The sequence below is a fragment of the Cavia porcellus genome, unplaced genomic scaffold, assembly GCF_034190915.1.
Source record: "Cavia porcellus strain 051 isolate PalLab524CR breed Dunkin Hartley unplaced genomic scaffold, mCavPor4.1 scaffold_20, whole genome shotgun sequence".
Taxonomy (NCBI): Eukaryota; Metazoa; Chordata; class Mammalia; order Rodentia; family Caviidae; genus Cavia; species Cavia porcellus.
The window spans coordinates 21780416-21804852 of NW_026947503.1; the positions used below are offsets into that span (position 1 = coordinate 21780416).

Sequence of the window (24437 nt, forward strand, 5' to 3'; positions counted from 1 at the left end):
GAAATTCTTCAGTAACAATTGTTCATAGTGTGCAGAATAGGATAATCTTCTCTAGGAAGATAATATCAACGTAACAGCACTATATTCACCAGGAACACCCAGAGGTATAGGATTGATCATGTGGCAGGAGGCCAAACCTTCTGCTGCTCACAACATCACTCAGCTCACTCAGGAAGTGTCTCTTGAACTCCAATCTCCAATCTAGAAAGCCAGAAGTCAACCAATATCTTCTCATTCATTTCTACCAAATTAATTTTGAAGATCAGCTTATTGTTTCTCCTGTCAATTGCTGACACAGTAACCTGATTTATACAACTCTTTTTCTCTTGATAGTCCAACTTCTCACAAGTCTCTTTCAGGTACTGATAAGATTTATCTGCATCCAGTTTGGTAAAGAAACGTGTCATTCTTTTGACTAACCACTGCCAGGGGTTCTGTGAGGATCCTGGAGTCTCAACTAACTGACTGTTCAGAAACATGATCGGGGCATGCAGGTTGAGAAAAACTGATCCCTTATACCAGTTTATCGATATACGAGGGACAGGTCTCCCACAAAGAAAGACCCATCCAGGATTCTGGCTGAGAACTGGAGTACTTCACATTTTCTTCACTAGAAGCACTGTTTACTGGAGAGAAGTCCAAATTTGAGTGAATAGGCTTAGAGAATCCACTAGGAGACTCTGACACACCACCTGAAGTGACCTGGGGCCTCTTTGCGCCTTTCTTGAGTGGTTTGTTATACCATCTATCTTTTTTGATGTCTGGAATGGTAATCCTTATCGATGGATTTTCAACTAGGATTTTATGTAGCAGAACTAGTGAAGCAGAATCAATTTCTTTCCAAGGGTTGAGATATGCCTTCTTTACTTTCCAATCAACATATTCCTGACAACTGTCACTGGCCCAATGGCAATTCCCCAGCCAACATGGCAGTAAGCACTATTCCACAGGGCCAAACAACTGGTTGTGCATGAAATTCCTTTCCCTTTAGAAGTTCTGAAGCAACTTAAGGTAACATACCACATGTCTTGTTCAATAAACATTCGCGATTATTATGCCAAAACACTGTGGTTAAGCCAAAGCCAGAGATTTTGAGGTTATCCCTTTTATCCAGAAGATTTTTCTGGCTTAATATTCCTGCGAGTTATTCCAATACCACGCAAATAAACCACCCCTGCCATGAGTTGATGCAAGAATCTCTGAACATCTTGTTCAGGCATGCCTATGTCTGGCTCTATTCTATCAAAAAGCTCTCCCCCACCACCGTACTCCAGAAATAGATTCTGGATATTGCCTTCTCTCCTGTGACCATAGAATTTCACTAAATTTCATGATTTAACATTTTAGTGATACAGATCACTTTCTTAATGTTTCCTGGACAATCTACATCATGCTTCATATCTACATTCTTTACTGCAACTGCTCCTTTATTCTATTCACAGCAAATTGAACTTCTCCATAGGCCCCTTTTCCCAGCATCTGTACCAAGTCCCAGTCTTCCATGAAGGGTACGGTCCTGACTTCACTGTGCTCCCGGCTGGGCGAGCCAGGAGCCCATCCTGTCCTTTGCCTGCCCCAGGAACATTCTTATAAGGCTCTCTGCCTCCTCATTGTAATCAATATTAGTCATATAATGTCTTTCACTGAGACTCTAATCTTGTCCCTATTATCATAGAAGCCATCAGTAAAAGTCCAAAGAAGTCATTAATGAATGTAAAAATTTAAGATGGATAAGGCTAATCCTGGAGGTAAACACCAGGCCAGATCAATACTACTACCCTTAACCCCAAGTAGACTTGCAAAGCAGAACAGTTAGAATGAGCAAACTCCAGTCTATCTGCGGCTGCTGGATGAGTTGTCCCTATTTCTCTCTGGTTCCCTGTCACATACAGCATTGTTTTCTCATCTTTATTAACCCTATTTCAGGTTGAGTATATCTCCTATTCAGAGCATCTCGATGGATCCTGCTTCCTAATCTACTCTGTGTTTCTTTTTTGTTAGTGTATGAAGGCTATCTATATTAAAGATTATAGCTTACCGTCTCTGCCTCATGTCTGCTATTTTATTCTTCTATCATTGTTTGTCCACTTTACTGCTTTTGTTCTTTAAATAAAAAACAAAACAAAGAATGAGCAAACTCTACCACATATGGGCCTGGCAGAGCCAGCCAGGGAATGTTGAGTGTCAGAGATAGTGTGATTCTTCACCTGCAGAGAGTTATGGAAATGGAGAATTTACCAGACTGGATCATATGCTATGCATTTGAATAGGGTATAAAGTGCCTCTCTGAATGTTGTCCCTTTGCTATTGTGCCTGAGAATTAATGGTCACTTAATGCTGTTTTCAGCGAGCACAAGGCTCTCTGCATTCTTTGAGCCCCTCTGCCCTCATCAGGCAATTCACATGAATAGAAGTATTTCTTTTTTGCCTTCTTTAATTCATTGGCCTCTATGTCCTACCTAAAATCAAAAGAGATCTATCACACTGCCATGTCAGCTGGAAAGGGCTGCTACTATCTGTGAACTGCCAGACTACAGTGATACATTCCAAGACCCTCTCTGTGTACTCAAACTACATGATAAGGCTGAGTTGAAGTAAAAAAAAAAATCCACTAAATGAAATTAGTGGTTAACTAATAGGTAAACTGCTGTGTAAATATTATATATTTTGTAAGTATATATTTTAGAACAGCTATAACAAACTGGGTATATCACAAACTGGGTGGCTTAAAACAATAATTTATTCTCTTATATTTCTGGAGGCCAGAAGTCTGCAATCAAGGTGCTTACAGGGTTAATTCTTTTGGAGAAGGGAACAATCTAGTTTATACTCCTTGTTTCTGTAGCTTGCCAACACTCCTTGGCATTTCTTGGCTTGTAGAAGCATCTCTTTCCAGAGTATCACTTTTTATATCATGACATAATGTTTTCTTCTCTGTGTCTCCCTTAAAGTGTCCAAATTTTCCTCCTTTTTAAAAGAATATCAGTCATTGGATTAGGGCCCGTCTAATGCAGCATGACCTAATCATAATTTCATCTCTATTTCCAATAAAACTCTGTTTCCAAACAAGTTTACATTCACAGACGGGTTTAGAAGCTGAAAATATCTTCTGGCACACAATACATAATAAGGTGCCAAGATACTGAAATGAAAAAGATAGCTTTTTTTTAATACATGATGCTAGAACAATTAATATTTGTTTGCAAAAACAAAAGGAAAAGGATCTTGGTCATATCTAACAATCTATAAAAATAAACTAAAAAATGGATAATAGAGATAAGTGTAAAATCTAAGAGCACAAAGTTCAAAAAGAAAGCATGGAGAAAAATTTTGTGACCTTGAGTTAGGCAATGATTTCTTAGAACTGATACCAAAAACACAATCTCTGACAGAATAAATTGATAAATTGAGTTTCCTCAAAAAAAAAATTTCACTGGCCTTTAGCAGATGTTATCAAGAGAATGAAAAGATGAACTGTAAACTGGGACAATATCTTTGCAAAGCATGTATCTGATTAAGAATTCTGTACAGAAAATATTAAGAAATCTCACAACTCAATAATAAGAAAACAAATACCTCAATTAAAAATGAGCAAAATATCTGGATCGGAAGATGTATGGATTATAAATAAGCACAGGAAAAGACGCTCAACATTATTGACAACAAAAGACTCAGACATATATATTCATAGCAGTTGTACTTATAAAAGCCACAAACTTCAGCAATTCAGATTTCTATCCATATGTAAACAAAACAAATTTTGATTTATCTATACAGTACAATATTATTCAATAATAAAATATATTAACTATTGACATAGTGATATCAATGAGTGTCGAAGCAATTATTGCTGAGTTAACAATGCCAAATCAAAGAAAAAAAGTAAATTTTGTATTATAGCATTTATATAAAAGTCTTAGAAAACGAAAGCTAATCTAGGGTGATAGATAATGTTTCAGCATTTCTTTGGATGGAATGATGGTAAGACAGAATGAAAGGAAGATATTAGAGAAGGGCATGAGAAAATTTTTGGTGGTAACATAGTGTAATTGTTGTATTAATGTAAATTTGAATAGACCAAGAAACGTTAACTTTTACAAATCTGCCACTAAGGACTATAGTTTAAGGAAATGCATGTTGTAATCAAGTTGACCAGGGATAGACTGTTAAGGATTAAAAACTGGCAGTCAACTTAACACTAGCTGAATTAAATCAGTAAGGTGCTGAGCATAGATGTTCCACCTGAGAAAGTTGCCAGCTTAAATAGAGATGCGGAGAAGGAGAAGCTAGGCGTTGAGGCATTGAGGCATTGTGGATTCTCCTTCATGTCACTGTTTGAACCATTGGTTCTCCTGGAGAAGCTCTGGTCCCTAAATTGAGCATTGCTTCCTGGATCCAGAGGGGAAGATGTGTGCTGCTTAATTTCCAGAATGAACTCATCACACTGGCTTCCTGCGGTGTACTCCACTGTGCTTGTTGTCAGAGGAGCTTGGGGCCTCCATCTTGGTTAGGATGGCTATGGTGCTTTTCAGGGCAGCCCTGGTCTTTGTTTTGAGTGTGACTTTTCAGCTCCAGTGTAGAACCCTCAACCTACCAGCACAGCTCCTTCACCCTGCTGGCATAGACTTCCTAGCTTCCACTACTGATCTTTGGGCCTTCCCATCCATTAAAGAGACTAGCGTGAGTCCTTCTTGCGGGCTCTAGACTTCCAGTTGGACTAGTGGGAAGTGCTGTCACAAGCTCTGGGTCTTCATCTGGACTCATGTGGGACATTGCTGTGGGATTCAGGTCTTTGGCTAAATATTCTATGTCTTTAGTGTTGTGGATAGATTTCCTGCATTTTTTTTTTTTTTTTGTGTTAACTCTGGCTGACCATCAGAAATAATATATAAACTCCATGTCCTGATTTTAATTGTTCTCCTCCCAACCCCTGACTACAACACGTAGTCAGTAAAGAGGTTGGGGGGTTATTTTATATGAGTATAAATGTCAAAAATTATCAAATTGTATAGCTTAAGTATGTATAGTTTTTTTCTTTCTCTTCTTGGTTTTTTTTTTTTTTTTGGTTTCTTCTTGATTATTCTTGATCTGTATGAGTGTGAATATGGTTTCTAGTTTTTTTGTTGTGTTGTATTCTTAGTTTTTCCATTTCTTTTTTCCTCCTGTCTTCCTCATCACTTTCTCATAGTTTGTGTGATCCTCCTTTGTCCTTGAGCCTTGCTTCTAAACTCTACTTCTTCTTCTGTCTATTTTTTCGCCTTAGCTTCTTTCAAATTTTCTCCCTTGAGGCTAAAATCACTATATCAAGGGCTTTTTTACTGCATACAATTTTCTGATTTGTTTTAGATTTTTGTCCTATAACCACATATCTAGTTCAGACAAAGGCATCAAATTAGTCGTTACCTCAGTCTGTCATTTTCCAGGCTGTGTTTGATGCTTTTGTTATTGGTGATTGTACCACTTAGCTAAAGTGACACAATTGTTCTAACTAGTTGTTCTACTTGGTATACCATGATCGAGATTGCTTAAGGATCATAAAAAATACTATAGGCTAGTGCCAAAGAACTGGGGACTGGGCCAAGTAGGCAGTAACTTCTCATCCCCAATAAATTGAAGAGGTAGGATTGTGTAATAGACTCAAAACCCAAAAAGCAGTTACACTTGGAAGGTGTTTCTGAGAAGCAGTCATCTCCTAAGGGTTCTCAACACTAGCAATAAACTCACCATAGGGAATTTGTAAGCATCAAGACAAGAATTAAAATATAAAAAATTCCCAAACAGAAACAAAACAAAATAAAAATAAAACAAACAGCAACAACCACAACAAAGAAACAAACAAACACCGACAGAAAATGAGAAGACACTTCAGATGCAACTCTAGACTTCAGCTCACCAATGGCAAACCCAGGAGGCAATGAGTGGAATAACCTGAAAGCCACCCACTTGGTCTCTTTGGTGGTAACAGTGAAAGTAACAAAGCAAATGAATGAGATTCTAGAAAAAATAAAATCAGAAATAATTTCTGAGAGAACTATAGATTGTGCTCATATTAAAAGACATGCTTAGTGACTCTAAAGCAGATACAGATTTAAAAAACAAAAGAGGACCTGAGAACAATGATGGATACCATGAATGCCCAACAGAGGAAAGAAATGAAATCCATCAAACACATTCAAACAGATATCCAGAAAACTAGAAATTCCATTTAAGTAGATGCAGCAGAAGGAGCCAACATGAGGACACAATCTCAGATGTAGAAGACAGAATTGTGGTTACAATCATGAAATTTCAAACCAAGACTAAGCATGAGAGAAAAAAAAAGGTTACTACAAACTTAAAGGGAATAATCTAAGAAGAAGAGATAACAATCATAAATATATACAAATATCAAATATTAATGCACTCAACTATATAAAACAAATATTAACAGACACAAAAATCAAGTAAATTCTAATACAATTATAATGGGAGATTTCCATACACCACTGTCACAAATAGATCAATTAGACAAAAAAATTAACAATGAAATATTATAAATGAACCAAACTTTTGAATAAATGCACTTAGATGTTTACAGAGTTTTCCATGCACATTTTTCTCAGTTGCACACAAAATGTTCTCCAAAATCAATCACATACTATATTAATGCAATGGAGACTAAGAACATGCTTAAGTAAATTCAAAAAAATTGAAGCTTCCCATGCATGTTATCAGACCACAGTGTAATGAAATTGGAAATAAGTGGCAAAAGTAAACACAAGAACATTAAATAACAGCCACCAAAACAACAGGCAGAATTATTTTGTCACAGATGAAATTAAAGAAGAAATTAGACTGTTTCTGCAATTAAATGATAATGAAAATACAACATACCAGAATTTATGGGAAACAATGAAAGCAATTCTATAAGGAAACTTTATAACAGTGCATTCTCATATCAGGAAAACAGAGTGAACTCAAATAAACAACTTAATGTTGAACTTCAACCTTCTAGAAAAAAAAAAGCAAGTCAAGCTGAAGTTTCATGTGAAGGAGGACATTATAAAGATCAGAGCAGAAGTTAATGCAATGGAGACTAAGAAAATGATACAATGAATCAATGAATTGAAGAGTTGGTTCTTTGAAAGATTAAATAAAATTGACAAATGCCTAGCTAACCTTATCAAAAAGGAGAGAAAAGACTCAAATCCTTGCAATCCGAAATGAAAAGAGTGAAATGGCAACAGATCCTACAGCAATCTAGAAGATCATCAAAATGTACTTTGATTACTTGCATTATAATAAGAAAACACCAAAGAAATGGAAAAATTCCCCAATACATATGAATTCCCAAAGCTGAATCAAGAAGATATAAAAATTCTAAATAAACCAGTATCAATCAATGAAATTGACAATGTAACTAACAACCTATTAACAATAACAACAACAACAAAAGCCCAGGGCCTGGCAGATTAATTGCTGAATTCTACAAGAAATTTAGAGAAGACCTAATGCTGCTACTTCTCAAACTCTTTAATGAAATTGAAAGGGAAGCAATACTCCCAAACTCATTCCTGGAAGCAAGCATTACCATGATATGAAAACCAGAAAGGGATCCAACCAAGTAAGAGAATTACACGACAATCTCTCTAAGGAACATAGATGCAAAAATCCTCAATAAGATATTGGCAAACAGAATGCAGAAACCCTAATGCAGCAAATTATCAAGAAGGTTATGCACCACAATCAAGTGGAATTCATCCCAGGCATGCAGAGATGGATGTTTCTAACATATGCAAATCAATAAATGTAATTGATCATATTAACAGAGTCAAGGACAAAAACTATATGATTATCTCAATAGATGCATAAAAAGTATTTGAAAAAGTCCAACACACATTCATGATAAAATTACAGAAAATTATAATGGATTATGTTCATCTCAATCTGATAAAAGCTATTTATGACAAAGCAACAGCCAACATCAAGATAAATGGACAAAAAACTAAAGCTCTCACTCTAAAACCAGAAATAAGACAATGATGTCCACTTTTACCACTCTTACTCAATATAGTTCTGAAAACATTAGCCAGAGAAATCAGACAAAAAAGAAAGAAATCAAAGGAGGATAAGAAAGGAAGAAGTTAAACTGTTATTATTTGCAGATGACATGATACTCTACATAGAAGACCTCCAAAGTACTGCTAAAAACTGCTATATTTAATTAACAAATACAATAGCATAGCTAGATACAAAGTCAACACTCAAAAATCAATAGACTTTTTGTACATGAATAATAAACTCAGAGAGATTATGAAAATAACACCTTTCATAGTAGCATCCAAAAAAAGTGAAATACCTAGGAATCAATCTAATGAAGAAAGTACATTGAAAACTACAGTACTCTGAAAAAGGAATTTAAAGAGGATATCAGAAAATGGAAAGATATTCCTTGTTCTTGGATAGGAACAACCAATATAGTGAAAATGATTATATTGCCAAGATTGTTACACAGATACAGTGCCATCCTCATTAAAATGCCATCACCATATCTCAAAGAATTAGAGGAAACAATCATAAATTTCATTTGAAACCAGAAGAGACCTAGAATAGCAAAGATAATTGTGAGCAACAAAGCAAAACAGGCAGCATCAGAGTCCCTGATTTGCAGTTGTATTACAAAGCTACTGTGATAAAAACAGCATGATACAAACAATATAAAACAGGCCTAAGCATTAATTGAACAGATGAGAAGATGCAGAAAAAACTCCAGACGTACTCAGCCATTCTTACTTTGACAAAAGAGTCAACTTATTCACTGGGTGAAAGATAGTCTCTTTAATAAATGATGCTGGAAAAATTGGCTTTTCACATGCTGAAGATTAAAACTAGACCCATATATTTAACCATGTATTAAACTAAAATCAAAATGGATAAAGAATCTAAATATTAAAACAGAAACACTAAATCTGCTGGAAGATAGAATAGGTAGAACTCTGGAAGACGTTGATAAAGACTTTATCAATAAAACTCCAATGACACAAAGGCTACTACAAAGAATCAACAACTGGGATCTCATCTTATTAAAAAGCTTTTTGTGGGCTGGGGAGACAGCTCAGTGTCACAGTGCCTGCCTGGCAAGCATGAAATGATGAGTTTGATCCTCAGTACCAAAAATAAAAATAAAAAGCTTTTGCACAGCAAGAAAAACCACTGACAGAGTGAAGAGACAATCTACAATGTGGGGAAAAAAATGTTTGCCAGTTGTTCCTCAGACAAAGAATTACTATTGAGAACATATAAAGAACTAAAAAAAAAAAAAAAAATACCTCCCATATTTAAAGGCCCAATCCAAAAATAGGCATCTGAGATGAACACACATTTCTCAAATGAAGAAAATACAAACAGCAAGTAAATATATAAAAAAATGTTCAACAACACTGGTCATTACAGAGATACAAATTAAAGCAATGCTGAAATTCCACTTCATGCCAGAACGAATAACTATTATCAAGAAATCAATCAATAACAAATACTGGAGGGGCTGTGTGGAAAAAGGAACATTTTCCCACTATTGGTGGGAGCATAGTCTGGGGCAACCACTATGGAAATCAGTATGCAGATTCCTTACATAAACTAGGACTAGAAATCTCATTGGGCCCAGCTATTTACCTTATTCTTTCAAAAGAATTAAAAGCACCATACCACAGTGATATATGTACCCCTATGTTTATAGTGGCATAGTGTATAATAGCTAGATCTTAGAAACAGCCCATCAGCTGATGAATAGATAAAGAAGATGTGCTTCTTTTATACAACGGAGTGCTACTTATCCATAAAGAAAGATAACTCAAGACATTTCTAGGTAAATGGATACACTCTGAGAACATATGGTAAAATAAATTGAATGGTAGGCCACAGATGTAGGTCAGTGGTAGAGTATGTGCTTAGCATACACTGGGTCCTGGGTTCAATTCCCAGCATCATCAAAAAATTGGACACATGTGCAAATATCATATAGAAAGTTAAAGTGTAAATAACGATAAAAAATATCATAGATATTGTGAAATAGGAAGAAAATGTTCAAATGGGAAGGGGAACTAGGAAGGGCAAGAGGAAAGGAAGGAAGAAAAAAGAAACAAGGTTTTGTAAATAGGGAGAGGAAATTTTTGGAGAGAGTGTAGGGGAGTAGGGAAAACAAAGAATCAAGACAAATCATGTATAGGTACAAATTCCCTGTGATGAATGTGATCATCATGTATACCTAAAAAGTACCAATACATTGGAGTACAAGGAGTACAGAGGGTGGAGAGTGAAAGAGATGAAGGAAGTGGTGAATAGAACCAAAATGACTCCTGGATTAGAGGGTAGACACAGTGTACAAAAAACAAAAAGATGATGTGGTTTATCGTATTTTCCAATAATTGACTGGAGCCGCGGGAGACAGGAGACCAAACTCGAGCAGGATCAGCTCTCAAACTTTATTGCGTACAGCGAACCGGACCTAACAAGGTCCGCCACCCTCAACGTTGGTTCCTCTTCCGCCCGTTGGGGGCAGGAACAACCTCTTATAAGGGGAAGCAGTATCCAATCACAGAGAAGCGCGCCTAACAAGCTGATAGGCTAGCGTCACGGGTAACTGGGCAGATATGACAATTTGGCGGGCTTGTTCAGGCCGGGAAGAACCCGGAAGCAGGAAATGGGCGCCATCATAGGCGGCTTCCCACATCTCCCCCTTTTTTATTTATTAAAATAGGATGGTCTGTGGGTCCCTCCAAGGTGTCTATGACCTTGTTGCTATTAGACACCTAGGAGTGGGCCTACCTTGTAGGCCGCGGCATGAGAGAATGTAGAGGTCTATACCCTGCTGTGCATCACCCTGTTTTGTGCATATCCTTGCGCCAGGACCATGCTCAAGGTGAGTGGTTCATTTTTTCGCAGGGCCAGGCTTTTGTGAACCGAACCTGGATGCATATAGACATTCATTCCTGCCTTCCCCCCAACCTTTGGGGCGGACGGCACTGCAGTACCCTTGGTCTCGCATCTCAATGCCAATAATTTGGCTCCGGGAGGGACCCCTGGCCTTATAGGCCATGTATATCTGAGTGGAGCCTGTCTTAGGTTGACCGGGAGGGCTTTTCCCATCTTACCCGTCATTGGCTTGCCCACTCAGCTCTTATAGCTGATGTTCTGCAATGTGAAGGAGATATCCGGCGGCCTACTGGCCTGATGGGCCACCTGCTGCCATTTGCATGGCTGCCATAGCTGTGATCTTAGCCTGCTGCTGAGTTTGTATGAGGCGATCTAACAAGTATTTAATAACCACAAGCCCCACTAGGAAGGCCACGGCAATCAGGATCCAAATAGTCAGGTTGGGCCAGGAGAACCAGGAGGTGACGCGTTCCCACAAACTGGCTATAACACTGCCTAAAGTTGATAAATCGAACCTGACTGGACCTAGTTGGATACCGTCCATATTGTCAAGTTCCTGACCGACTATGAGGGACAAATTGTGAAACTTAGGTAGGTAGGTGTCTTGCAGCCAAGCTGTCATATTAGGAACCCACAGAATAGAAAAAGCTCCAAACCAGACATTTTAGTTTGTAGATGGTCTCGGGCGCTGAGCGTCGGTCCCAGAAGGGTCGAGTTGACTTGTGTCCGCGGGCTTATCCTCCTGTGCTTTCTCAGGAACTGATGGGGAGTTTACTGCTCGCGTCAATCTTTCCGGGACCCACAGCGGTTTGCGACCTGGTTCCTGTGGGAAAACACAAACCGCACCTCGGGTCCAGCTAACCACTGGATCCGGGCCCATCCATTGTCCTGTAAGGACATCTTTCCATCTAACCAGCCCTTTGTCGGTTGGGGACGGATTGCTATGTTCCATGGCAGGGGAATGATTATGGTAAAGAGTGCCAATGATATTCTTCCTTTGGGCGTTAGGCCGTGGCCTATCCCCTCTTTTTGCTTTTGTAAGACACCCTTGAGTGTCCGATGTGCCCGTTCAATGATGCCTTGTCCTTGAGGGTTATATGGAATGCCATGCTTAAGGACAACATCCATTTGTTGACAGAATGTTACAAAAGTTTTGCTGGTGTAAGCAGGACCATTGTCTGTTTTTAATATATTGGGCTTTCCCCAAGCAGCCCAGGCTGCAAGACAATGATTAATAGCGTGGGTGGCCCTTTCTCCGGGTTCTGCCGAGGCAAACATAACCTGGGAGGCGGTATCTACTGAAACATGAACATATTTAAGTTTTCCGAATTCTGGGATGTGTGTAACATCCATTTGCCAAATATGATTTGGGCGAAGTCCTCTTGGGTTAATGCCAATAGATTGTTGGGGTGAAGAGATCACACAAGCTGGGCAATACCGTACAATCTCTCGTGCTTGTGCTCTCGTGATGTTGAAGCGTGCCATGAGGGTGCGGGCATTGACATGGAACTGAGAATGGAATTTTTGGGCTGCTTCCAGAGGGTTGGGAAAGGTGAAGACCCATATCGGGCGCGTGGCCGAGTCTGCCAAGGCATTGCCCTCCGCCAAGGGCCCAGGTAAATTAGTATGGGCTCTGATATGTGAGATGAACACTTTTGAGGTTCTATTCCATAACTGATGTTGAATACCTAGGAATATGGAGGCAACCGTTGAAGAGGGTTTAATGGGACCCGCCGTCTCCAGAACTTGGAGAGCATTTACCACATACTTGGAGTCCGACAGGAGGTTAACATCGCCTGGAAAGCGACGTAAGACTTCCTGTATTATCTGGAGCTCGACCACCTGGGGTTGGTCTGGAGTGAATTGGATAGTTTTTGGCTCTTGACCCATAACCACATATGCGCCTATGCCTGATTTGGAGCCATCCGTGAAGATTATTGGAGCTCCAGTTATGGGGTATGCGGATGTAACCTTGGGAAAAATCACAGGGTGTCATTTCTAAGGGCTCATAATATCCTCCTCCTCCCCTGCCTCCTACTTGTACCGGGAATGCATGGAGACCGGAACACTCAAAGGGAAGCCGCGACCATACCCTCTGGTAGAAGGAACGTCCTCCTCCCTCCCCAGATGGGGGCGCAGAAGGCAACCCAGGAAGTAGCTCTCCCTCTAACCAGGGTGGTGCCATAGGTTGTGGTGGCAGCCCAGGGAGCAACTCCTCTTCCGGCCACGGCGGTGCAGTGGGGCCTGGCGCCCTGAAGGGGGTGATCGTGGGTCGCGAACTTGCCAAAGGGCGGAAGGGCTTAAGCTCCTCCCGTAAGGCAGAGTAGCTCGGGCAGGGTGGTGTTTGGTTCCCCTTTTTATCTTCCCGAGCCCTGAATTCCTCTTTAAGCTGTGCAGGAGGGTCCTGTTTAGCGAAGACAACCTCCTCTTCTGAACCTTCCGAATCAGAATCAGAATTAGAGCCCTGAGGGTCCTCCGGAGACCCACAATCGGCAGTGGCTCCGGGCTCCTCTGAGCATTCCGATCGAGCTCTATCAAAAGCCTGTCGGGCTGTATTAGCGAAGCGAAAGCAAAACAGATGCAAAGGGAAAAGAAAAGAAAAAAAAAAAAAAACCGGCATCCACTCGTGTGGCGCTCAAAATCTGTTAGGTCCCCACTGCTAAATTTGACTGGCTTTAAAAAAAAAAAAAAAAAAATCTGTTAGGTGCGTCCACCCAACCCAGGTGACCCAGTACTCACCTGTCCCGGGAACCGCTGTATCTCATGTAGCTGATCAGGGTGAAGAGAAGAGGCGCTCGCGGCCTTCCGTTGTTATTGGGCCAGGTCCTCCGTCGTACCGCAGGCGACAGCAATCGCACCTCCCGGCCGAAGAGGCACGTCGCTGAGTCTTTTACCTTTTTCCCCGTACGGGCCACCAGATGACCGGAGCCGCGGGAGACAGGAGACCAAACTCGAGCAGGATCAGCTCTCAAACTTTATTGCGTACAGCGAACCGGACCTAACAAGGTCCGCCACCCTCAACGTTGGTTCCTCTTCCGCCCGTTGGGGGCAGGAACAACCTCTTATAAGGGGAAGCAGTATCCAATCACAGAGAAGCGCGCCTAACAAGCTGATAGGCTAGCGTCACGGGTAACTGGGCAGATATGACAATTTGGCGGGCTTGTTCAGGCCGGGAAGAACCCGGAAGCAGGAAATGGGCGCCATCATAGGCGGCTTCCCACAAATAATGAGAATACATTATTTCTTCTTGCATTGTAGCTCTGATGTTCTGACACATCACATGGAGATAGAGTCCATGTTCCCTCTTCTTCAGTATGGGGCAGAATGTGACTATCATAAAGGTAATGCTACGTTTTTTCCAATGTTGTAAATGGTATTTCAGTTACTTTCTGGTTTTCTTGTGACGCTCCTTTTTGGAACTCAGTCACCATTTTGTGAGGAAGTCTACACAACCAGAGGAGGAGTTCTGGATGAACTTCAATACATCTGATCCTCATCAATATCAACTACCAGACATATAGAAGAAGAGAAAATCTTTGGATGAGTTGGGTCTCAGCACTTCAATCACTACTACTCTTTGAGTGTCCCCAGTGGAGAACAGACATGTCTTTGATGTACTTTTTCCAAATTACTGACCCATTGAACCTAATAAATGGCTGTCAATTAACTCCAGTAAACTTTTTTTTGACATAGTTACAGTAACCAAAATAGCTGACAGGAAGGAAGGGGAAATAAGTTTTAAGAAAAACTAAGTTTCAGCCCTCCTAAAAAAATAGAAAAGATGTTGTGGATTGTTGTACTGGTTTTTGACAGTGGATACTTTTTTTAAAAGAGGTCTAAACTTTTCTGGGATATGAGGTAGATTCCTTGGCATCATGGGATCTGGAAGTTTGCCATGGTAGTTAAAGTACTGGAGTGGAAGAAACTCCCTCATCTTCAGCCATCTGATCATTTTTAAAAAGTAAGAGTGTGACTGAACAAATGGGTCAGAATGTATGAGTCTCCTTTCCCAGGAATAACTATGCAAGGAAAACTGTATTTTGGGTTAGTGCTGTAGTTAACTAAATATACTATAAATTAGGTTTTTTGATCATAACATGAATCAGAAGAGAAATGTGCAGGTCTCTTTAGTAAGTTGTTTTTATTTTGAAGAGAATAAAATCAAATAAAATGAAGCAGAATTAAGCCAGTCCAAACAAAATAATGAAAACCATACAGGACTTCAAAACAAGATAATAGGAAATCAAAAATGCCTACCATAACGCCTCTTGTTATCTTCAAAATAGCTGCCCATACCATCAAACATAATAAAATTAAATAAAATGGAACAAAATAAAACCAACCAAAGTAAAACAATGGAAGTGACACAGGTCTTCAAAACAAGATAATAGGAAATTAACAATGGCTGCCGTAATATATCTTGTTATCTTCAAAATAGCTGCCCATACATTCAGATATAATAAAATCTAAGAAACAAAACAATAAAAGCGTACCAGTCAAAATAATGAAAATGATACAGTATTTCAAAATAAGATGATAGGAAATTAACAATGGCTACCATCTTTCCTTTTTAGATATTACCCCCTTTCACTTCACAATATCTACTGTGCATTTTGGATCCTACTAACTCCTTCAGTTTTTTATACAAGGAAGACAATGTGCTGTTCACCCATGTGAGTCTAAATCATTTCACCCTTGAGCACAATCTCAAGTTGCCTCCACTTACGTAAAAGAGCCTTGAGGTTATCTTTCTTTATAGCTGAGTAGCTTTCCATTGTGTAAGAATACCATGTCTTTCTCATTCATTCTGTGGTTGATGGTAGGTAAGGTACCCCTGCTTTTTTTCTGGGTACACATCATATTGTCTTCTCTCCTCTGACCTTCACTCCATTTATTTCCTCTTATGTCAAATGTGTTTCTTGTATACACATATTGATGTATCCTCTTTCCTGATTCACTCTGCCCATGTTTCTTTCTTATTGGTAAATTGAGGCCATCTATGTTAATGGTTACCACCAACATACATTGGCTCATCTATGCCATGTTATCCTTCTACCGTTGGCCCCTACTTTTCTTCTTCATTCAACTGCCTTCTCTGCTCATTGGTTCCTCTCTGCTACTATTCTCAGAACCATGATCATCTTTATCTCTCTCTAGAATGTCCTTCAGTACTCTTTGTAAGGTTGGTTTGATGGTTATGAATCCCTTCAGTTTGCATGGAAATATATTATTTTTCCATTGATTTTGAAAGCTAGTTTTTCAGGGTACATCAATCTGAGTTTAAAGTTATTTTCTTTCAGGGCTTGACATACTTCCTTTCAAGCTCTTCTTCATTTGATGGTTTGTGTTGAGAAGTTTGCATGATTCTGATAGGTATAAGTGATCTGTTTTTTTCCCTCTAACAGCCTGTAATATTCTGTTCTTGTGGTGAATTTTTGGGAACTTGATTGTTATATGTGTGGGTGCAGATTTATTTTGGTTATAGCTCGTTGGAGTTCTATATGCCTCACTTACATGAATGTCCTTTTGCCATGCTTGGGAAAATTTCTACTAGGACTTCTTGTAAATAGTCACTTCCAAAAATAGTCTTTTATATCATCTGTGTTGATTTCTGCTTTTTTGATGACACTTACTTGAACTGTTACTTCCAGGTTCCTTGTTATTTTTAAGAGATCTTTCCTTTCACAATCACTAGCTGAAATCTTTCCTCAAGGTCTGAAGGTCTATTTTCAGCTTCTTTCAAGAAGTTCTGCCAGGTTCCAATGGAGTTTTAAATTTCCTGAATATCTCTGAATCTGTTTAATACATGGTAATTCTTTCCTTTATTGGTCATTCAAGATTTCCATCATTTTTCTATGGTCCTCTTTTTTATCTATGTCTTTGTTATGGTTGACACATTGTGTCATCTTGAGAAGTTTGTAAGTTTGAGACACTCAGCAAGGAGACAGGATGCTTACTTTAATATCCTCATCCTGCGCAAGAGGAGGGCATAGAGATACTGTGAACACTACACCCACCCTGGAGATGGAGGGTGTGTGTGATCTATGTACAATATAAAGAAGGAAAAGAGGCTTGCTCTTCCCTACTTTTGCTCTGGCTGCTTTTGTGGGATACTGCCTTCAAGTGTTACCCCAGTGCTATTCCACCCTGCTTTGGAGCCAGCTGATTATGGACTGAAACCTCCACAAACTGTAAGCAAAATAGACCTTTCCTTCTTTCATTTGGTGTGCCAGGTATTTTGCCCTAGCAATGAGACAAAAGTAACCAAGATAGCCTTCTTTAAATATGTTCAACAATTCTTTATGTTTGTGGTTTCTTCTTTTACCTGAGGTATTATTTCTGATCTGATCTGATCTGACTACTTTTACAGCATCATGAATTTTTTTTACTTCAATTGCTATCTTTTCAGAAATTTCAAGTATGCAACTTCCAATTTCTTCCATGTCTGTCTATGTCTCCTAGATTTGTTTTGTGTGGGGTGGAGGTTTGAGATTGCCTTTCATAACTTTGTCTTGACATTTTCCTGGATTCCCCTAGACAAGCCATTGTGAGGTCTCAGACACTTCCCTCATTGGTTGCCCTTGTGTGGTGTAGGGGAATGGATCAGACACCTGAATTTTCTAGGTTCCTGGGGGGGGGCAGTGAGTTTGGTGCAGGCTTCTCCAGATATGCATGGCTACACCAAGTCTCCCCTGATGGCATAGGTACGTGGAGGCTTGCCTGGCTACTTCTTTCAGGCCTTGCTAATTACTGGTCCCAGGTGGCAGTCAGCACATGGCTGACTCAATAGGTTTTCTTCTTAAAGGACTCTTTAACCAAATTTTATTTAGTCTTTATATCAGAACCGTGATCCTTAGGGCCAAACAGATCTATCTACCTGTCTATCTATATTTCTATCTATCTGTCTAAGCTTAACTGTTATGAAAATGACAAAAGGATTTGAAAATTGAAAACTACTTATATAATCTATGTTTAGTAGCCCAGTACTATTTGTATATACTGTAGATTCTGATATCAATATCTACCTTTGCATTAGTAGTGAATAGTAACTTTTGATCAATGTCTCTGTACTGATTTCCACTTACTTGAATTGTTCTGAGGACTTATAAATCCTTTCTTGTGTGAGGAACTGTCTTTACTTTTGTTATCTTCCATTTTGACATATTTTCCCTTTTTGATTGAGAAAATTCATTGAGAATTTTTAGTGTTGCTTATGTCTCATTCACAATACAATATTGGGCTGAATCTAAATCAGTTGTCTCCTACAGATATTCATTTTCCCTTAATATATCAATTATATGACTATATACGTAACCTGATAATACAGAAATAGTGGAATAATTTTATAGCTCTTTGGTTTCATTTGAGCACACTACTTTTGTAGCAGTGATCTCTTTCCCTCCTTTCCTTTTTCCTTCTTCCATTTTTTTCCAGAGGGAGAAGCATTACCAAAGTGGTACACCACAGTAGCAGAAAGAGAATTTTTAAACTCAAAACTCATTGGAGGTGAGGGTCTCTTTCAGTTCCTAGCATAAACTGAAATGGATCTCCTATGTTGTGCTTCTTTCACATTTCTTGTATACACAGAAGATCCAGGAAATTCTGTTTGATCATTTTGTGCCCAATATCATGGGGATCAAATTTGTAGGATGTGGGGCCATGATAACTCTCTGTGGTTAAGACAACAGCTATTTCCAGTTGTAAGGCATGAATCACAAATTGAGATAGTCACAAAATTATCTAAAGCTTCCAGCAGATAGATTGCTCCAGAGGTTAATTTGCCCACACTGACATAAATATGTTCTACACTGTAGTCTGGGCTAAGGTTCCTATTTTGTTCTCTCGCTTTGTTAAATTTATTTTTATAGTAAATCCTACTTGAAGGAGGATAGGTGAGAGCTGCCTGCCTCTCATGAGAGGAAAAGTTAGAATGAAGATAGTGGAAGACATAATTTGTATTGCTCTTAGTAAATTCTGTAACATGCACAAAATGAGATCCTACTGGCTCCCAGGCACTCACCTGCTTTATCATACTTTTCATCAGCATCCATTTTGGTAGAAGAGATTCATGACTCTATTGATATGGTGGGCTTCAGGTGGATGGATAGTCTAGTGTTCAAATGTTTAAGAGAGACCAAGTATATATACCTTACATTCTTAAAATGATCTCTGGGTCAGTGGTGGATCAGCATTTCCTGGGGAACTTGTTAGAAAGCAAACTGTGCCAGGTCTATCAAATTAGAAATTCTTAGGAGGACAGACAGTTTAATAAGGCCTTCCAATTGATTCTTATGCACATTAAAATTAGATAACCATTGCTAGAATCAAGTTTGTCAGAAAACCATTTGGTTACCACACTTTGTCTTCAGTTTTGAGGATAAATCTAAATATATTTTAGAAATAGAATGTCAAAAAAAAGATCTTGTCCATCATGTACTAAATAAGTATCTAATAAGCATCTACTATGTGCAAAGGACTGTTAACTACTACAGGGAAAAGAAAGATGAATGAAATATGCTACTAACCTGTGAGATTATCTAAAGTGAATAAACTGATCATATGTGATTTGGCAATAAAACCAAAATGAAAGTAACAGCAGCCTACCTCATTGGTATCTATGTGTAATACCCTTTCACAAAATAACACATGGTAAATTCATCATTCTATCATTACTATTACCAAGTTATCCTTTGTTTCTCTTTCAGAGAAGGAAGTTTAACAGTTGGAACCGTAACAGTCACCTCCTCAGGGATTGACACAGAGTGCACAGTATCATATTTGACATTGCTTCTGTCTTTGTAAATCAAGATTACAAAGTCATGTTCTACCGGCTCAGCAATTAAACAAATTTGCAATAGACTCTCACTTCTGTTTAACTTTTATTAAAAGAAGTACTAAGGTACTGTGATGCAGTACATCATATTTATTACCAAAATTATTAACAAATATACAAAACTTGTACATGTAATTTTCTTACATCCATTTATTGTCTATAATACTGATTTTTATTCAAGTAGGTTATCTACAGTATGTAAACATCCCTTGAATTGACTTCACACAGATTAGGAAAGCCCTCTAACCCATGCTTTTACCACGCACTTCTTTTTATTTGGCTCTCATTTGTAGCATCTAATCTCCACATTTGGCACATGGAAGAGACATCTACAGTGCAAAAGAGGGAGGTTTTCAGATTTCATTCTGAACACTTTTGCAGGGGCTAAAAGAGCTAAAAGGAGAACAGAAGCACTCTAACTCAGTGGCACTGGATTAGCTGTAAAGCCAAAAACTCTTGGTTCAGCTAGTTATTAAACTTGAGCACAAACACTGTCTCTTCCTTGTCCCACCCTCCCACCCATCCCCCATGCAAGGCTGATTCAGTCTTAACCTTGTCTCAAAAGCATTAAAAGAAATTCCATTCGTCCCAGAACCGATAGCTTAATTTCACTGAGGAACAAATTTTTCAGTGTTCTTTTGTGTAGGTTGTTTTCTGTGATGATCCAGCAAAACTTTCAAATGTAAAATAAAATAAGGTTAATAAAAACTCCGGATATGAAAGTAGAACTTTTTACCTGTGTTCACTGGTCATCTCTATACGGCCAGAGCCCTTTCTGTGGTGGCAAAGTGACAGAGGCCCTGTGTATAGCAGAAAAGCCAGCTTGCCCAGTACCATGGACTTCAGACCTCTAAACAGTGTCAGAAAAAATTAAAAGGAAATGGTGATTGGTTATTCTGCCCTCCTCTTCTTGGGTTTCATCTTATTTAATTTAATATAACCAAGTAAAGCTCTGTTTGCCCCTGTTCACCCATCCTTACTCTCCAGCCCAGAACTGTATTGCTCGTGTGATCTTCTGCACCTGGTCCACGAAGTAGCCTCTGAGCACTTCCGGATTTGGAAGCACGCGTTTCCTGGCTTCCATCACCACAAAGGCGAGGGCCCTTCCGACGCTCCGTAGAGCTCAGCCAGTTTCCGGAAGCGGGGTCCCCAGTCCGTCAGAAAGTCGAAGCTCTGCTCTGAGTCTGAGGTGACAGACTGTAGGGAGCTCAGCGACCCTGCTACAGAGCCGTCCCCCTCGAACATGTATGTCTGGAGGGAGTCAAAGGGTGGGGCCCACAGGTCCATGTCAGCCTCGTAAAGTTTGGCCAGCACATAGCTGTGGACCGTGCTGTTGACGGCGCATGTCTGAGGCACGTAGCGGGACAGACTCTCAATCTCCGGGAGCATGTCTTGCCGTGTCTTGGGGGCAGCGCCGGCCTGTGCCTCCCGGGGGTTCCACAGTGCTGCAATGTCAAAGGCCTCGGTGTCCTCCTCACCACCGCCCTCATCGTCGTAGCGGACGATGTTTTCATGGATGTTCTCATCATCATCGATGATGTACGGCTGTTTCCGGTGTCTCCTCATGGACAGAATAAGCAGCACCAACACTGCCAGGAATAGAGAGGACAGGACATTTACCGTAAAGCTTGGCTGTCACTGGAAATACTCTTGATTCGAAGCCGAAGTCCTGACCTAACTGCAACCGTTTTGGTAAATAAAGCTGCCGTCATTCTGTTCTCTGCCGCTGAACTCAGCTAAATTATATGATTTGTCATCAAACTGAAACTTCTGTGAATGTCCTAAAAACAACTTGCTCATCCCATGGTCATCACAGGATACCCATTGTATAACCAGGAGTAAAGGAAGAAGTCAGTTAGTGGTGAGTTCGGAGCTAGCGGTATTTTAAACCTCTGGGAATTAACTAATTTAAGTCTACCTTGTTCACACTGTTTTTGCTGTATTAGATTCGGTATGTAGGCAAATGAAGACCTCCCTGTGTTTCTTCAATTGGTATAATTAGAAGTTGCATATAAATTCTTTTTATACTAGTTTGTTGCTTTGAAATAGTGTGTGCACACAGTGTGAAATCCTACTAAAAAATACAAAGCCCTGTGGCTTACTATGGAGTAACATATGCTACTAATCAGAGCATGTGTTCTTTTTATATAGTAATGAATATATATTTTTGTTGTAAAGTAAACATTATTTGGTAAATATTATTTGCTGTAACCTAAGTATTACTTGGTAAATTGTGTGTGCACACAGTGTGAAATCCTACTAAAAAGTACAAAGCACTGTGGCTTACTATGGAGTAACATGATAATAATCATGAGTAACATGTTCATTTTATATAGTAATGAATGTATATTTTTGTTGTAAAGTAAATATTATTTGGTTGGAATTTATTTGTATACAAACACATAAGCTAATGGTGAACTAAATTCATTGTGTTTTTATACCTTTTCTAAAAGTAAGACCATAAACGATCTCTGAGATCCAGTAACCTCGGATTTCTCAACAAAGCCTTTTATGAGTAGTGATCATGGCTTTCTTTATCCAATGGCTTTCATGGAAAGAAGAGAATGAGCAATGACATTTTATATAATTCTTTGTGTTATTAAAGAAGTACCACACTGTTAGATGTGCCCTTGTAGGTTAGGATAAAATTTTGTCCTAACACATGCATTTTTTCCCCAGGATGTGTTCACTGAGGTTTAAAGAGGAGGTAGAGATAATCCCATTGAGCTGTTTATCTCTGTGACTGAAAGCATTTGTCAGGGAGTGTGTTGAGGTTTGATCTGTGGAACAGCTATTGATTTTTTTCTGGTATGCTTTGTTACAATTGGTGAACAGTGACAGTTTGACAGCACTGCAAAAATAAAACCCCAGTTTATTCAAGGGAAGAAGTGCAGTACAGTCACATGTGCAATTAGAGATTACAGTCTAAGAAAAACTCAGCTATGATTTTTAAAGTACTTAAATGTAGGTTAACCTTTTTGTATAAATTGCAATTAATAATGTTAATACCTAAGATTTTGTGACTAGCTTGGGCGACAAAATGCCCTCACAGATAATTATATACTGTTATGTATGTTCTGTATGTATAAAGGTATGAGGCATGAATTGTGGGATCTATGGGATTTCAGGGAAGGAGATTAATTGGACTCTAAGGAAGTGGAGGATTAAATTTGAGTATCAAAGGCTCGAGTGTGATTTGGACTAAAGGCGGGATTGAGAATTAGGATTGTAACTGTACATGTATTTGTGGGATTCAGTCAATAGCTAGTACTAAATGCAAGTACTTTTATGTTCTGTGCTAAGCAGTGGGGAAACTATTGATTATGACATTGTTTCTGTTTTTATGAAATTGCAATCCAATGTGATTAAATATGCAAATAGTTAATATAAATCAGAGTGTGATATGTATATGTTGAGTCACAAATATTGTCAGTAGAGTACAGAGACAGGACGAGTGAACTCTGCCTGCTGGAGTGGGGAGGGATTCGGGTGACCTTGGAGTGGCAGTGTTGGTATTTTAAAAACTAAGAAACAAAGAAAAGTCTTTGAGTAGTTGAGCTGGGTGGCACAGGCCTGTTGTTCCAGGATTACTTGAGACTGCAAGATTGAGGCCAGCCTAGGCAACATGGGAAGATACAGTATTTGATTACCTGCTGGAGAAAATGCTGATGCTGATGCAAAATCAAGACATTTTATAAATTGATCTGTCTCTTTAAAAATAAAAATTATTTTATGTCTTATTGTTAGATAATTTGATTTAAATAAATTTGCATTATGGTTTTAAAAGTCATGCTTTGGAAAAGATACTGAAAGGCCTTCTTTGATTATGTGACAGAAAAGAATTGGTCTGAAGGATGTTTATTGTTTAGGAATTATAGGCATAGTGTGTAATACCAAAGGAATTGGGTATATCTTTGAGACATGAAAAGCACTGCCCTATTGAAATTATCAAAATTGATTTAATTGTTCACAAAAACATAGTATTTCATTGACAGACGAGCTGCAACTAATATGCAGTTTTATGAATTGTATTTAATATAGCAATAAGTACATAATAAAGGACTTTTTGAAACCTATCTTTAATTTAGCTCCTGAAAACTGTTTACTTATTCTGTGTAATTCAAAAGACAACACATAATGAGTTGGAGAGGGATGAAATAAATGATCCCTTTTATATTACTTCTAACTAGATAGCTTCTCTGAGTCAGTCTCTTTAATCAGTCTCTCTGCAATGATGGGCTCCTTGTGAGCCAGGGTGAACTTACAGGATTTTCCAAAAATAGAATTAAGGACAACTAATCTGGAAATTTCTCCTAGAAACGTGTCTTCAAAGCCTTCTGTTCTGCTCTCAAGGACTCCCAATGCCACCTAATGGACACTTTTAGAAATCGCAGGTAGGTTTTGTTGTGGACAAACCATGACTATTCTCATGGATCATAAACCACAATTTTTTTTTGATCTAGGAATCCAGGGACTTAGAAAGCTTACTTAGTTTTGCTTCCTCTCCTTTCATATGAGACTAAACTATTATAACAAAATTAAACATGTTGTATTTTAAAATGTATTTTGTGAAGCCTATTCCACAGGCCTTGCTAGAAAGTCAGTTAAACGCTGATGTTTTATACAGGGAAGAATTTCTTCTGACTTAGTCTGTTGGTGTTTAGAAAAACTAAAGAGATTGAGTGTACTTGGA

The 24437-nt window shown here is 38.9% G+C and overlaps 1 protein-coding gene and 1 pseudogene across 5 annotated transcripts in view; both read right to left on the minus strand.

Annotated features, from left to right (window-relative positions):
* Nucleotides 1–116: 116 nt before the first annotated feature.
* LOC100725493 (serine/threonine-protein kinase Chk1-like) lies at nucleotides 117–20828 on the minus strand (annotated as a pseudogene).
* The window catches only part of Cdh20 (cadherin 20), a 211317-nt gene continuing 206657 nt past the window's right edge, over nucleotides 19778–24437 (minus strand). For all 5 annotated transcript variants that reach the window (XM_063231535.1, XM_063231532.1, XM_063231533.1 and 2 more), the window contains one exon: nucleotides 19778–21333. In XM_063231535.1, the coding sequence (XP_063087605.1) occupies nucleotides 20828–21333 (506 nt within the window). In that variant the 3' untranslated portion in view covers nucleotides 19778–20827. The remainder of the gene's footprint in view (nucleotides 21334–24437) is intronic.